Source organism: Phocoena phocoena, chromosome 2, assembly GCF_963924675.1.
Source record: "Phocoena phocoena chromosome 2, mPhoPho1.1, whole genome shotgun sequence".
Classification (NCBI taxonomy): Eukaryota; Metazoa; Chordata; class Mammalia; order Artiodactyla; family Phocoenidae; genus Phocoena; species Phocoena phocoena.
Window position 1 is genome coordinate 78380552 of NC_089220.1, and position 16951 is coordinate 78397502.

At 36.5% G+C, this 16951-nt stretch overlaps 1 protein-coding gene across 1 annotated transcript in view; it reads right to left on the minus strand.

The window, feature by feature from the left end:
- Positions 1 to 16951, minus strand: part of AQR (aquarius intron-binding spliceosomal factor) — a 100449-nt gene that overhangs the window by 46287 nt on the left and 37211 nt on the right. The window contains exons 15-20 of the mRNA XM_065870888.1: positions 14909 to 15029; positions 11734 to 11875; positions 8445 to 8623; positions 4873 to 5040; positions 3343 to 3512; positions 1551 to 1792 (exon numbers count right to left, since the gene is read on the minus strand). Of these exons, the coding sequence (XP_065726960.1) occupies positions 1551 to 1792; positions 3343 to 3512; positions 4873 to 5040; positions 8445 to 8623; positions 11734 to 11875; positions 14909 to 15029 (1022 nt within the window). The remainder of the gene's footprint in view (positions 1 to 1550; positions 1793 to 3342; positions 3513 to 4872; positions 5041 to 8444; positions 8624 to 11733; positions 11876 to 14908; positions 15030 to 16951) is intronic.

Sequence of the window (16951 nt, forward strand, 5' to 3'; positions counted from 1 at the left end):
TGTTGTATAGTCATCACTACTCTCTAATGCCAGAATACTTTAATCAGTCCAAAGGAAAACCCATGCAATTAAGTAGTCACTCTGTATTCCAACCTAAACCCAGCCTCTGGCAATCAGTCTGTCTTTATACTGTCCTATTCTGGACATTTCATGGAAATGGAATCATACAATATTTGTTTTCTTCTGTCTGGCTTCTTTCACTTAGCATGTTTACAAAAGAAAATTTATATGCTTATGGCACATGCACTGTAAAGTGCCTTACACACTGTCCTTCCTTTAATCAGAAAAGGCTTTATGGGAAAGGTGGCATCTAAAATGAATTTCAATAGACATTCCAGGAAGAAAGAAGTAGCCAGTTCTGCTGAAGTGTAGGATACAATGGAGAAAATAGGGCTAGAGAGAAAGGCAGGAGCCTTGTTCTGACACCTCTGGAATATCAAGCCTTTAAGGCAGAAGTTCTTAGCCTGGTGTCAGGGATACCTCAGCAGGCAACTTCCCATAGGTACCTGAGGAAGTTAATGAATACCCTAAAATTAAACTGTTAGACAATGGAATGACTCTAGCAGTAAGGCATGTAATGGGTTTAAGCAAGGAGACAGAGGGAGCAAAGACATTGCCATTATAAAGACTGAAGTGTTGGGCTTCCCTGGTGGCGCAGTGGTTGAGAGTCCGCCTGCCGATGCAGGGGACACGGGTTCGTGCCCCGGTCTGGGAGGATCCAACATGCCACGGAGCGGCTGGGCCCGTGAGCCATGGCCACTGAGCCTGTTCTCCGCAACAGGAGAGGCCACAACGGTGAGAGGCCCGCGTATCGCAAAAACAAAAAAAAACAAAAAAAACACTGCTGAGATTTCAAGATGATTTTGCCATTAACAAGATGAGGAAAGTACAGAGGAAGATTAGGTTTGGGAGTTATAAAGCATACATGCTTTCAATATGCAGAATTATTATATTTATATATAACAGTTAATTAAAAACATTCTAATTTGCAACTAAGAAAGTAATTAAGTCCTCTGCTACCACCAAGGTATACTTAGTGCTTCGCCACTAATCCATATGACAGAATTCATGAAGCAATCAGCGCTTCAGGTACTTTGTTCTTTTTCTACTCAAATTAAACCAAAGCTCCTTTAACTTTGAGTATAACTATATTATGAATATTTAAAATTTGTAAAAGCAATCAGGGTTAAAAGAAAAGAAGAGAATTTTTTCCTAAAACAAAAGAAAGTTCAAAATCACATGGCTATGTGTATTAATTAGCACATATTTCTTCAGTCAAATGCTACAGCTACATTTATATAGTACTCTTCAGACAAAAAGCATTTACTGAACCCTTGTAAGACATGAGGCTACTTTTACTGTGGTCTTAAAATAGCTACTACACAAAGAATTAGAAATAAATTTATCCCAGTGATTATATGGTGAGGGTAAAGACTACCCAAACATAATCCAGATATGATACTCAAAACTTACTTTAGCTACAGTCCTGATGGCCTAACTCAGACTGACTACAGAAAGCTTAAAAGGAGTATATCCAGTTTTGACTTTACCTGAAAGGGGGTATCTGTAGAGCTGGGTCATCCACAGTTACTTTAACATTATGACCAGGAAAGCTGGTTTTTAAATGCTCAATGGAGAAAAATGTATCATTGAAATCAAGGGTGGCGATCTGATTGGGCATTTTGGAATAATGTGCACTACTTGGATCCCCATAACCTAAAATGATGTCATGCAGCCAGTCAGGTACCACACAATCAGTATTCATCAGGTTCCGAATAGTCTCCAGCACAGCCTGTCAGTAAGAGGACAAAAACGGATTTTGTGAAGAAGACATCTCAAACATTTGCACTTCAATGGAATGCCAAGCTGGCTGCACTAACCAGAATTCCTGAGTGTTTCAGGGCAAGAAGCTATTTTCTGCTGACAGGTGCTTGGCTAGACTGAATCAACAGCTATATTTTCAGCTGATACCATACACTGAGTTAAACAAAAGACCAAACTCAGCAAGAACAGTTTATCCATTAGTAGTTCGTTTAGACAGAATGTCATAGACGAGTTTACCACTTGACTTCTGTTGAGCAGGATGAAAATCTGATCAGGTCTACACATTACAGACCTGATGTGGTCTATAATTATAGACCATTACAGAACAAACCCTTAAAAAAATGCTTCCTCTTAGAAATTAAACAGAGCTGCCCATGTAAAGTGAAAGGAAAAACCATGTAGATACCTGGGAGAAGACTGTCTAGGTAAGCGGAAATACCATGTACAGAAGCCTGCATTATTAAAGAGGAGCAAAAGGGTCAGTGTGACTGGCATGGAGTGAATAAGGAAAAAGTGTTAGAAGATGGTGTTGGAGAGGCAGCCAGAGGACAGATAATAATGGGACTTTTGGATTACGGTAACAACTTTCTACTGTGATGGGAGACCACTAAAGAGTGTGAACAGAGGTACCAAGGTATAATTCACATTCAGTCACTATGTGGAGAATAATATAAGGGGAGGAGCAGTCAAGAAGAGAAGCAGGCATGTGAGAGATGAAGGTGTCTTGCACATGGCATCAGTGGAGGTGGTAAGGTAAGATTGATGGATTGGATGTGGAGTGTGAGATAGAAAATAAATTCCTTTGTATATGAGATTTTCTTTTTTTAAAAATGGTAATAAAGTGATAATGTATAAGAAGCACTATTTTGGGGGAGAGAGAAAAGAAAGGCATTTGTGCAAAAGCTAGTGTTATCAAATGCTAGAACTGCTCAATGTTTAAGTTTTATAGTATAGTTTCAAATAATACTTCCAAATTCTTCCTTACTAAAACTCCTTTTCTCTCCATAAAGTTATTATAAAGGTAAAACTCTCTAGCCCCCAAACTTCCCTTTTCCCACTAATGAAGAAAGTATAAATACAAAATATCACAGTAATTTAGAACCCTGAGGTTCCACATTTGTACTCCTAAAGTAATTTGAAAATACACCTACATTTGATTTAAGAAAGAAGTCTCAGTAAACAAACAAGCAGTTTTCTTCATCTCAGACTGAAGCATAAACTGAGTATCTAATATACGAAAAGCAAGAAGGGAGGCTGATTTTTAAAATAACACCTGGATTAATTTATATTTTAAGTTTCCAAACTCATCAAAAGACAAAGTAAGATTTAGCAAATAAATTTACTTAAGTTTTTATATTTAATCTATATGTTAAGAATTTAAGAGATTTGTTTAAAATCTAAACACAAGCAGTGATCGTTATTTTAACAAATCTTTTTTAACGTAGGATCTACATATTTATGTCTTAAAAGTTATTCAAATTATGAAATACTACTTTTAGTTTATAGCCCCCAGATTACCTTAAAGTTATTTTCCTTCGGTTTTCTCCTCATTATTATATTGAAAGTTTCATACACATCTTCTGCTCCATTTTGTATTGTATTGGTCATATCTTGTTGATACTGGTTTGGATCCAAAAACACTCTAAATGTCCTTGATTCTCCTCTAAGATTGGGTCTGGGTTCAGGTCCTAGACATTTTTTTAAAGTTTATTAAATGAAATATATACTTTTCAAATATCATAGTAAGTTAGCAGAACTCCTTTTCTAGAAATGATGAGTAAAGTGTCCAGATTTAACTCCAGCAATTCCCCCAACTAGAATGCCTTCCACTCATCCATTTTGAGATCCAAGCTGAAAATATTTTCTCCTTTTTCTAAACTGTCACTATTTCTTCCCAGAACAGTCACGTGACGTTTATGGTGCAATGCCATGAATTGCAATTATTTGTGTATGCCCTCAACTAGAATAGGATCCTTAGAGGTCAAAGAACTTGACTTGTGTCAGTTACTCATAGCTCCTCCTATTGTCATACATATAGTAGGTACTCGGCTGATTACTCTTTTTGTCCTTCCATATTCCATGTGTAACATCACTAGTATAACAGGAAATTTCATATACTAGTGGCTGAAAGCTCAGAAGCTTTTTCTTGCCCCTTTGCCCTCTCTCCTTTCTTTTTGCCCTTGACCTCCAACTCTGGTCCCAGGACGTGGCCTTATGTTTATTCTACCTGTCCTCCATTCTCTTCTCCTTTTTCTTTTATTCTAGTGATAAGAGTAGCCTAGTTTTCAGCCCTTTAGCAATGATTCAATCTTGAAATCACAGGTAGTAGAAGCTGATTCAAGTTCTGATAGAAGTTTCATAAACAAATTGTAAAATAAGCACTTGGACATAGATGCAGTTATAATTTAATAGTATTATCAAAAATGTCAGGACAACAAAAGAAACAATTTCAAAAAACAATCAGTTAAGTCTAAGAAATCAAACTGCGTTTCTAAATAGGGTAATGCTGGCATCTTGGGCAGGACAGTCCCCTCTAGAAGACGGTTCTGCTAAGGTACTCAACATCCCGGACCCCCATCCATCAAACACCAAGAGCTCACCATCCCCTTCCTTTACCCCAGTCATATGACATGCCACCATGTATTTTGAAACACAGGGTAGTGCTGTTTCCATTTGAGAACCACTGCTCTCATGAATCAAATCAGTAAAACTTAAAAAGGAAAAATGAGAAAAATATATCACTGAACAACTATAAGAGGTGTTTAGAGGTTTTTAAAAGCAATATTGTAAAGTATCATATAAGGAAGAATTTTAAATATTGGCAATTTCAAAAGATCCTGTCCAATATCTAAAACAGAAGTTGAGAAACCATATTATTTATTTCTAAAACTGGGTGGTACGTACCCTACACACTTTTATATGTAATTCTTTGTGTTGATTTAGTATATAAAACAACTAAAAAAAATCACCTAGGACACAAAAAGGAAAAACGGCAAAGACATTTATCATTACATATACACAGTCTTTCAAACATGCAGATCACCATACCGTCTTCAATGACACGCCCTTTATCGTCCAGCATGCCCTGGACCTCACAGCCTCTGACATAAACCAGGCCAACCTGCTCAACAAAAGGTCTCCTCCGGTCAAACTTGGTACCATAAGGTTTTGTGGGACGTACGGTAATTAAAAAGCATACATCATGCTTCCGAAGTCCTAGTAAAACACAAAAGACATTTCCACTTATTAGAATGACATTGCTTTGTCTCCTGTTGGCAAATTCTCATCCTCTTATCTTTTGAAAAGGTATATAAAACATTTAAAATATCAGAGGTGATCAATGATTATACGTGCTTTGTAATACAATTACGGGTTTTCCTATAACCTTCAATACTCAATGTTTGACAGCAATAATTAAGTAAAAATTTCTCTTTATATTAAAATTAGAAACTTTTATGCCATATATACATTACTGAATAAGTCCTCCAGATCACGCTACAGCTCCAAAACTGGATGCTTGTCATCATTCTTATTTATAACATTCTTAATAAGTAACCAAAAATATGGTTGGCATGTAATCCATCTATATCATATTTAGCAGGTTTCGAACATCAGTTTAAATTGTCCATCAGTGTCATTTCAACAACAGTCTAATTGTATTTCACCAGAAGAGGTCAAGTCTAGAATAATTCATCAAGGCACAAAAGCACTGTTTATAGATAGCATCTTGAGAAGGCAGCTGAATATATATTGCTTCAGTTGGCAAATGCTGAAATTTTTATAAGCAAATGCCAAGAAATAGGAGACTTGTGCCAAAGTCTGTAGTTTCTCAGTCATTGGCTCAAATTATGGATTCAACTGGATTCCCAGCTCTATTAAAAATACACACTGGAAGACAAGGGACACAAAATTAGACCACACAGCATATAATGTTACACCACTTAATCTTCATTTTTTTCCCCCGATTCATTTTTTTCTTTAGTTTTATTTATTTATTTTTGGCTGTGTTGTGTCTTCGTTGCTGTGCACGGGCTTTCTCTAGTTGCAGTGAGCAGGGGGCTACTCTTCGTTGCAGGCTTCTAATTGTGGTGGCCTCTCTCTGTTGCAGAGCACAGGCTCTAGGCACACGGGCTTCAGCAGTTGTGGCACGCGGGCTCAGTAGTTGTGGTTCACAGGCTCTAGAGCGCAGGCTCAGTAGTTGTGGTGCACCAGCTTAGGTGCTCCACAGCATGTGGGATCTTCCCGGACCAGGGCTGGAACCCGTGTCCCCTGCGTTGGCAGGTGGATTCTTAACCTCTGTGCCACCAGGGAAGTTCCCCGAGTCACTTCTGTTAGTCATTGTATAGTATAAATGCAAATTTAAACAGTCTGCTTGCTCATAACCTTGGTTATAAGAGATACAACTAAATCAAATCAGCCATGTGAGTGCGTGGCTAATAGTATTAATTGGCACCATTCTGGTTTGTTTCAATATGGAATAGGGTTTAAGTGTGCTAGAAATAGTAACTGATTCATAATTATGACTTCATTGTTTATTTCCCAACAAATTCTATGCAAAGAAGCAGGAGAACAATGAAAACTAAGGGGAAATGATCTACTATGTGAGTTGTACCACCTATATAACTTCTGATCTGCACAACTCATTAAAACTTCCCAGTCTCAGAGCCAAAGAAGTAGCCCTGAGAAGTAATTTAATCCCCACCAATGTTATCTTTTGGCATCACAGAGGGATGCCGTGGGACGTCTTACATCCACGTTAAAAATACCTGTGTTACAATAAGCTGAACTCAACTTTCAACCATTTGCATTTACTCCTGGCTGTGCCTTCTAGGGCAGGATCCAACATTTCAGTTTCACTAATTCTGTTTCCTTAATTTTAAATGGGGTAATGGAGAAGATAAGGGCCTGAGCTTCACACCTTCTTGAAGGGACAACAATGTTTTACAGCATTTAGCTTAAATTCTTCAAAAATTTTCTGTTTTTACAGGACAGTGTTCATTGCTATTTACAGAACCTCCCTCTCACTTTTTACTTGGTTGCTCTATCTGGAATCAATAAAGGGCCTGCATTTTGGCTTTGGTCTCCCAGAAAACACTCTTCTCCCCACCATGCCCCAGATGAACTGCTTGTCCCACAATACCCTATTGTTCCCTATATTGCCCATCAAAATCTACCCATTCTATTTCTCATCTACCAGAGGCCTATGTTTAAAAAAACAAAAAAGACTATTTGATGGCCTTCTGACTACCAGCCTCCAAAGTAATGGAGGTAAAAGACTCGTAGGGGTTTGGGGTAACAAATCCTTTTTTTTCCCTTAACACTATAATGCAGGCTTGTCATCTGTCATCTATACATTTCTACAAAGGGTCGTTTTTTTCTTCAAGTTTTACTTCTAGCCATCACTGCTTCTAGGGGTGGCCAATAAGTTATTTCAGTTCATTACCCACTATGTAAAAGTGTTTATTTTAATACCTCCTTAAGCTCCAAGGGGCGATAAATGTAAAACCTTCAGCAACTGAATGACTTTCTCACAATTCAGCAATAATAAGGGTACATATTATTCTAGATGTGTAATGCACCAGATTTGAACAATTTTGAAGGATACAAGAGCCAAAAAAACAATCTGTCACAAACTATACCAACTATGGTGGCCACTTGTTAAACATTTGGCCAGCTTTGTTGCTGGCTTCCTTCAGAATTATTTGATAAATATATCATACAGACCCTATGGTTATAAACAGCTATATGAAGAGCAATAATTTCTGAAAACTGATCCATTAAGGGACTATCCCTTTCCTTCTGGCATGCCAAGAAGGTAGAAGGAGATAAAACCTACCAGCTCCTGTTTCTCATAATGGGACAGCAAGAGCTCTCATAGACAGCTGGGAGAAAAATACAAAAGTGCCAATTAAAAATCAGTTTACATGCCATTTCTGGCACAGGTGGTATTGATGTTTTAACTCCATTTGACTTAGTAACTTAGAACATATCTGCCTCTAAATAAAATTGTGACATAGAACTCCCATCCCTAAAATCTTGCTTAGTAAAGAATAGGGAAAATAACTTCCCTGCAATTATTATTTATCCTTGAATACATTTGATCTCACTGATTCTTTTAATCTGACTTCTTCTCTTTGGTACAAATTGTATACATCCCTATTCACTTTACTTTGGCTGCTTTTATCTCTTAAAAATACCAGTTTTCCTTACTTGCTTTGCATGTGTGCAAGTTATATGTGGGTTCCCCCCTTTCTTTAGTGAACACAAATATTTTATTCTTTTTATAGTGATCCTATAAATTCATAAACATTATCTTCCTAAATTTTATGATTTAAAATGCTCTCCTCAGCTCTGCCAACTGCAATTTTCACAACACTGATATACGTGCTATTTTATGCTTTTTATTAGAGTATGAGGTATTTAATTATTCTTGTATGATCTTTGGTATTTTTACTAGTAATAACTATAAATCAACTGCCATTCTTTAAAACAAATTTTAAAGATAAAGTTTAATAAATTTAAAAGGGCAATATCTGGTGAATGTGCTTTGCTAATGCTCTAAGTGAAAGTCTATAAATTGTAACAGCAAAAGACGACCACTTCTTGAAAGGCAAAGTTACCTTCCCACTCATCTCTGATGTGGTCTCTGACGTTCAGATGGATGCTGACATCTGCGCGAACCCGGGTTGGCCAGTTCTCGCCTATGCTGGGTTTGGCAACCTCCACCACAGTGAACGCCACGATGGGCTGGGCCATTCGCGCCCAGCCACCGAATACCACCCCGCCATACTCAGACTGCCTGGAAACCAGAAGCAGAAGACTGGTTACCCAAGCAAAGATCAACTTTTGCTCAACTTTGGACAAGTTAAACTAGTAACTAAGAATACATGGTTAGCTAGTATTTAAGCCCTAACATTAGTAACTCTTATTTCTAAACTAAAAACACCCCCTAAGTCTCAATATTTAGGAAGTATATATGGTAGGATGAAACAGGCAAACATGGCCCACAAAAGAAAGGGAAGTAGAGGAATGTCCCCCACATTCCCAGAAAAACATATAACTCTATGTACGTAAGAGATGAGCCATTTTGTCGAAGAATGAAATAATCCAGCACATTCAGTTTTATTTTATATTCTTACCCTCTTCCCCTCTTCATCAGGATAGTCTCAACTGTTTACATTTTATCTTATGTATTATAAATACTTCTATAAGTTGCTTCAAAAATCTTTTAGAACAAGCTAGACCTTAAGAAATTAAAAACAAGCAAATGACAATATCTATGCAAATGCTTTCTTTAGGGCACAATATTTAAAACACTGAAAAGACACTGCTATGGATGGCAGTGTGGGGAATCATCAAGCTAGTTGTAATAACCAGAACCACCAACAAGCAAATATTCATTCTTTCTTCTTATATTGGTGCTTTAGCTTTTACATTAAATAGTGTATTGGGGAAACCTGTAATACAAAAACTGCAGCAACACTCCAAAATTGGAAAGTACTCCCAAAAATGACACGCTTACAAAGATAAAGAAAACCTATATCCTAAGTAAAGGCTTTTGTAAATAACAGAAAATTATAAAGCTTCATAACATCAAAGAGTGAAACTAATTAAAAATAAAAGTTCTGCAATCCAATGACTTGGTCAGTACTAAAACAATTTCTAAAAGGCATTACCTTGTGTCTAAAAGCTTTTGTAATAACTTTCTATCACCTCCCCCATTTTTCACAACTTTATTGCAATATAGTTTATATACCATTAAATTCATTCACTGTAAATGTACAATAAATTTTAGTAAATTTACAAAGCTGTGCATCCATCACCACAATCCAATTTTAGAACATCTTCATCATACTTTAAAAAGATCCCTCTTGTCTACTTGCAGTCAACCCTTCCTACTCCCAAGCAACCACTAATCTACTCTCCCCAATTCTTTCCTCCTTTATAAAATCTACCTGCAACATGAGGCATTAAAAGAGTATAGATTTCTGATCCTCATAAGCACATCCTCTTTTACACTGCTCAGTAGTTTCAGTAGCCTAAAAACATGATTAGAACTACACAATAAGTAAAAATGCCTCTGCTACTTTTCCACCTTCAAGACATGAAACAGAAGGAAGCCCTATCCCCCAAGATCTCATAATTTTTAAGTTTCCAATAATGGGCAATTAGGAATGAAAATTTAGAAAATTTTATTATCAATAGTTATCTCCAAAATGTAACATTTTCTTCCACTAGCAGAAAATAATGTAAATTTTAAAAAATTGGGGCTTCCCTGGTGGCGCAGGGGTTGAGAGTCTGCCTGCCAATGCAGGGGACACGGGTTCACGCCCCAGTCCAGGAAGATCCCACATGCCGCGGAGCGGCTGGGCCCGTGAGCCATGGCTGCTGAGCCTGCGTGTCCGGAGCCTGTGCTCCGCAACAGGAGAGGCCACAACAGTGAGAGGCCCGCGTAACACAAGAAAAAAAAAAAAAATTATTAATAAACCATAAGAACTCCAAGTATTACTGCTTTATTTGGCATTTAAGTAAAATATAAATGAATTCTACTTGATGAGCTGCTAGTTACTAAGTCCCTACTTTGCAAAGTGATCAAAATTAGGTCCAGAGTCTGAGCATGTAAGTGCAAGGTAACCATAAATTATAAGGCAGCTTTCTGATCAAGCACTCCCCTGGGGTCCAAACAATGGGCAATAATTTCAGCAAAGCTGTGGGCAGAGACGATCAGCCAGTGGGTATACAAACTGCACAGCGCTAGCCTGCCCACTGACTCAACTGATTATTAAGTCAAAAACACTTTGTTGTGTTTTAGACTCTCACCCAGAGTAACTTTTCACATAATAATTAATTAAAAACTAGAACTGTGTATGAAATAAAATATGGAAGTGAAAAAAACATCATAATCACAGTGTCCATGCAGCTCTCTGTAATTAGGAAGGAGAGAAGCCTGGAAGATACCTGAATCAGTTCACACTCAAAATATGTTAAGCTTTTCACACAGAATACAGTATAATTGTACCTATGTATGCATGGTGTGACAATAATTTAATGAAAATTCATTTTACAGAATGATTTTACTCATTTACAGTCAACTGTGATATATAACTTATCTCCAATAATTTCATACCTAGAATGAAATAGTGAACGAAGGGCATTTCCCAAAGTTAGTCATGTCTAAAAAGCAAAATGAACCTTCACAAATCTTGTAATGCAGAGCTGCCTACAACAGAATGAAAGTCTTTTCTTAGCTAAAGGAGTTCCAGACAGAAGCTAGCAGGTGGAAAGCTGAGTTTAGGCAGAAAAGTTCTTCAAATAACGAAACCTACTCAACAGGCCCTAAAAGTAAATGCTGATGATTTAGTCTCTTCAAGGCAACCTATGGATGGAGGGCAGGGAAGATGTTCCAATGTTCCACTCTGTGCAATGTTCAGCTATGCCCCTCATCTCCTGCCAGGTCCTTTAGAGAGGCTGACTGAGACTAGTGGTGACAGCCACAAGAGCGGCTGGAGTAATAGAATACCCCTTTATCGTAAGCTTCTCCCAGGACTTAAACTGCCCTGCCTAGTACAGGCGTGCTGGCCAGCCCATACCCTTCCCTCTTTACCCTTTTACTAATGCCCAACCTCCTCCCCCCTACATTTCTCCCTCCCGCCCCACTTCCCAGAACAATGACCTCTCTCCTCTTACCCTCCGCCCCACTTCCAACGACCCAGATACATATTTTCTATTTTAGCACTTTGGATATACCTAATTCACATTCAAGAACTTCTCACAGAGTAAATATCTCATATTTTAAAGGGCATCTTCACCACAGATATATTATTTCTAATTACACATGTGAGGTTTCTGACAGAAGTACGTCAGTCACTGTTTGCATCTCTTCATTGCAAGTGGAACCCATTTACTAACCATGGCTTCATTCTGCTGACACTATCCTCGATGTCCTGCCTAATTTCATAAGTTGATTCTAAGCGGAAGAGATTAAAGTTCCTTAGGAGGTAATCATGAAGAGTCAAAAACTGCAAATTCAACTTGGGAAGAGCAAGACAACCTGAAAAGGAAAATAACATCCATATTTGAATTATTTGTTTTAATCAGACATCTGCTTTATGTATTAAAACAAGGCAGCACAAATTTGTTAAGAATCTAGTTTAATGGTGTCTAAAGTACAGCATATTTGATAAGGTCGTATTCTCATTTCCACACAGAAACTGAAACCAAGTTAACAAATGCCATCTATTAAGACTGGGAATAAAGGATGAATTTCATTAATACATGTAATCTGCACACCAATGACTCATATGCAAACAGTGCTTCTAAAAAGTATTTAAAGATACTTAAAACTAACACAAGTAAGTTTAAAAATTCTTTCTTTACCACCTAATTTGTATTTGGCAAATCTCAAAGTAAACAATGCTACTATAAACATAGCCCATGACCAAATTTACCAAGAAAACTGAATTAGTATATTACATTACACAACTCTATCTTCAGTGATCACTATGGTGCTCTGAACCTTTGCCATTTTGCTAGCCTTTAAGGATAAGGCATTGATTGTATGTTATTCCTGGAGTTATTTCCCTTCTCTGACAACATTAATGAACCATATTCTTTCCATTACCTTCACCTAACACTATTTCCCTGGGATAATAAGTAACAAGCACTCAGCACCAATATCAAAAAGGTCAAAAAAGAAGAACCCCAGGGACTTCCCTGGTGGTCCAGTGGTTAAGACTTCGCCTTCCAGTGCAGGGGGTGCGGATTTGATACCTGACCGGGTAGCTAAGATCCCACATGCCTCGCAGCCAAAGAACCAAAACATAAAACAGAAGCAATATTGTTAACAAATTCAATAAAGACTTTAAAAATGGTCCACATCAAAAAAATCTTTAAAAAAAAGAACCTCCAAACACATTTTACTAGCAAATCATATTATTTTCATCATCCCTATCCATACTCACCAAAGAAACAATGCATCTAAAAGCAAGAAACATCAATGTACAAAAATTTCACATCATTTGTTAGTAAACTCTGACTTATAATCTAATTCAATTTCTTTCAAGCCAGAAGCTGAAAGCATCTCTTTTGATGGCATACTTATATTAAAAAAAAAAAATTTAACATATCACTATTTTGTAACCCTCCCTGAATTAACAAATCTAGGTATTAAACAGCAATATCACAAAAACAGAGACAACCAGACATCACGTGCCTCTTGATGAAAGAATACACCACCACCAAGGATCTTGCCAAAGAGAGAATTCCTCTGCTTGATCAAGCCAATTTGTAGAAAAAATAAATAAAGAGCAGAGGGACATGTTGAACTGTACTGTGAGTAGTCAATTAGAAAAATCTAGACTGTGGAAAACTATACAGATCAAACAACTCAGGGTCTTCAACAGACAGAAAAGAAAGGGCTACAGTTGGTACCCGTAAAATAAAAAGCATCTTAATATGTACAGGACTGACTACGGTGTCTAGGGATGCACAACTGAGTAATAAAACTATGAAGAAATAGTGAGACATTAAAAGTCAAGAATGTGAGACTATAAAAGTCAAGAAATGGTTACTTTGCAGTGGAGGGAGAAAGCAGTAAGTAGGAAGGGGTACACAGGAGGATTCTGGGATAGCTGACAAGGTGATTATAAGAGTTTTAGGGTATTTCCCTTAAGATAATTAGTAAAGCTCTATCTTTATTTTGTGTGGGCTTTCTATATTTGTGTTTATTTTACAATAAAAAGGTTTTAAAAAGGCAACACTTTACAGAGACTTTCTTTACAATTCTTATACTATATTTTTTAAATATCTGCCCCAATTTCACACTTATTTTCTCTCCTTGGGAGCTGGAAGCAGCTTGCATAATTGTGCTGGATTGGCTTTGATCTTTGCCTATCTCACAGCATTGAATACAGAGCCCCACAAGCACAGTTTCACCCATGGTCAGTGAAGAACCATGGCAAGACAGGTACAAAGACAAATTTTGAGAAGTAATTCTTTTTACTTAACTTCATTAATCATAGGAGCGAAAGAAAAGCAACACTTTATACTAAGCAAAATATGTTTTAAACTCAGACCAACATCACTGAATAGTACCAAAAGCTAGATATAAGACTGTTTACATTTTCAAGGACACAAACTTTTCATTAAAAAGACAAAATATTCTTAAGTGCTATTCATACATATATGATCACAAATGCTTTTAGTACGAACAAATTAGAAAAGTGAGAAAGCAATGCATTAATCACTGTCAGGATATAAAAAGATATGAAGACTGATTATTCTGAAATCTTGTACAATTTTAGTGCACTGGGTTTATTGGAATTATGGCTCTAGGATATGATTTATTGGATATGGCTCTAGGATATGATAAATTGACTCTGAAGAGACAATTTTCTTTTAAATAAATATACCAATACCTATATTGGTGATCTCTTTAAAATAGCCACATCTCTACTAATCATGACACTGTTGCTCAAAAAACTTCCAGAAATTTTTTTTTGAAATATGCCTTCAAAATGTGTCAGAATGCACTTTGGCATATACTCAATTGTGGCAAATTCTCATCATTAGAGGATAAGCATTTAGAAACCAATCTGTTGAAAGAGGTAGATGAACATACTAGGCGATACTACTCTGGATCAAAACTAAGGGTTTATCTTAACTAATGACAATGTCTTTCTTTTGAAGGTCATTAGCTGGCTCTACAAGGAATTCAAAAGAGCCTCTAGAAAAGGCTTTGAAAAATAAAACACTACCAAATAAAGCCTGCTACAGTGACATAATGAAAGCTACACTTCTTGTATTATTAGGTCTCCTGAACACACAGCTTTACGGGCACATTTTATACAGGATGATACACACACACACACAAATACACATTTCATTAGGCAATGCTTAAATTTAATAAAAATCCTTAATGTTAAGCATTCAAAACACTGAATAGTTTCTAGCTTCTAAAGTTGAACTTGAGGGTACCAGAAAATTACCCTAATGTATATAGCAGATAGGAGTACGTTCAGTTATATATGATGAATTCTAAACTAAGTTTCATGTTACATCTGAATACTGTACTTCGTTACCATACCTTCCCCAGAATAGTACTCAGTTGGGACAATATTTTCATCCCATATGATTTTTTCGGTTGGATACAAAGGCATCTGGTTCAACTGCTGAATCTGAGAAATTCGACGCTCATGACGAGATACCTAAAGGAAACAGGTTTAGAAAGAAAGTCAGAAGTATCTTTTTTCAATCAAAATAATTTATGGAGAAATTCAACACAAAGTATGGAATGAGAACTTTCATGTCTTTTGAGTTATTGTAGCACTTAACAAGAGATTTTTTTTTCCTTTTTTCATGTTCTCCACAAATCAAAGAAGAAAGAGGTACTGATTGTGATGGACTTCGGAATCAGACAGATCTGAGTTCAACACCTAGCACCTCTATTTATGGGCTATGTGAAAGCTGGGCAAGTTACTTCAAACTCCCTGATTTTAGTTTCCTTTTCAGTAAAGCAGATTAAAATGTCACTCCCTTCTTAGGTTTCTTATGAAAATGAAGTGGAATATCGTAAAATAATGTCAAAGTGTCTGGCACATGACAAGACCTTAAAATCCACAGCAACACAGCATTCACCAATGTAAGAAAAAAAAAATGGGAGCCCTAAGTCCTAGGTTACAGTTTTCATTCTTGTACTAACTAGCTAAATAATCTGGATAAGTTTACTAATAACTTGGCCTCAGTCTTCTTTGTAAAACGAGAGAGTTGTACTTGATGTTCTCTATGTACCCCTCCATTGTTAATACTACAGTGATCTACCTCAAATACAGAAATAAGTTTGTTACCTAATTAAGAGATGCCAAAATAATGATATATTTGAAAAATGGGTCACATTCTTTTCAGTAGATAGTATTGTTTTAGGAAAGAAGACAGTGTGATATCATCTAAACAATATGCATAGTTGAATTTTTTAATCATATTTGGTTGGATATTAGAAGATTCTAAAGCCTGAAAAACTCCTTTAAGAGGGGGAGGAAATGAAAGATAATGCTGTAGCACTATAAATTTTAAAAACTGTTTTCTTTTCACGTAACTATTTAAATTTTAAGGATGAAATCTTAGCTATAAGACCCTAAAAAGCATAGATAGGATCAACTTTATACTCAAACCTATTTTCCATTAGAAAGTTCCTGGAAAAGTCCCCATTTCTTTCTATAGTAAGGATTTATTATTAATCTCCAAAACCTGACTTACCAGAGAAGATTTTACATTATCAGAAAACAGGACAAGGAATTTTTAGAAAGCACTTGTAGTCAGAGACAACAAAAAGTGATTTGTAAGAAGGAAGGGGAAGATAGTGACCCAAGACATACATTTCATGCAAGTAAATATATCGATAAAAAAGTATTTTCTATACTTGAGTTAATTTAAAACCCTTCCCAAGGATTTCTCTCCAAATGGCACTTAAACACCTGTCACCAGGCTTAAAACACCTGCTACAAATAGTTTCCTGTTACTACCCCAAAATAAGCATATTATCTTCCTCTCTACAGTAAGGAACTGTATTTTATACCCTGTATTAGAAGTATTAGCTTGAAATATGTTACAAAAACATGTGCCCATTATTGTTCCATATGTGTAAAAAAATGTATTTACAAATCCATGCAGTGTACATTTGTATAGGTATAAAAAATGTCTGAAACGTATAAAAGACAACTCAACCTTATAGCAGTCAGCAAACAAAAAATTAAAACAAGTTTTTTTTGTTAACCCAGGAGACTGGCAAAACTGAGGCGACTCAGCATCCAATGCCGAAAAAGGCTTAAGGAGACATACTTTAGTACACTGTTGATGGGAACATACAGCTTTTGGAGGACAGTTTGGCTGCATCTTTTATCTTTTAAATAAGCACATCAAATAATTTCACTTCTGGGTACCTCTCCTAAATGTCCACATATGGGCACAAAGAGGCATATATTAAGACTGCATCATTATTTGTACTAGTGAGCATGCAAACAACCTAGATATTCATAGTGGCGTATGGTTAAATACTCATCCACTTTATGAAATATCTCACGGAAGTTTAAAAAATAAAGTATATCCCTTCCCCTCAGTTTTGCTATGAACC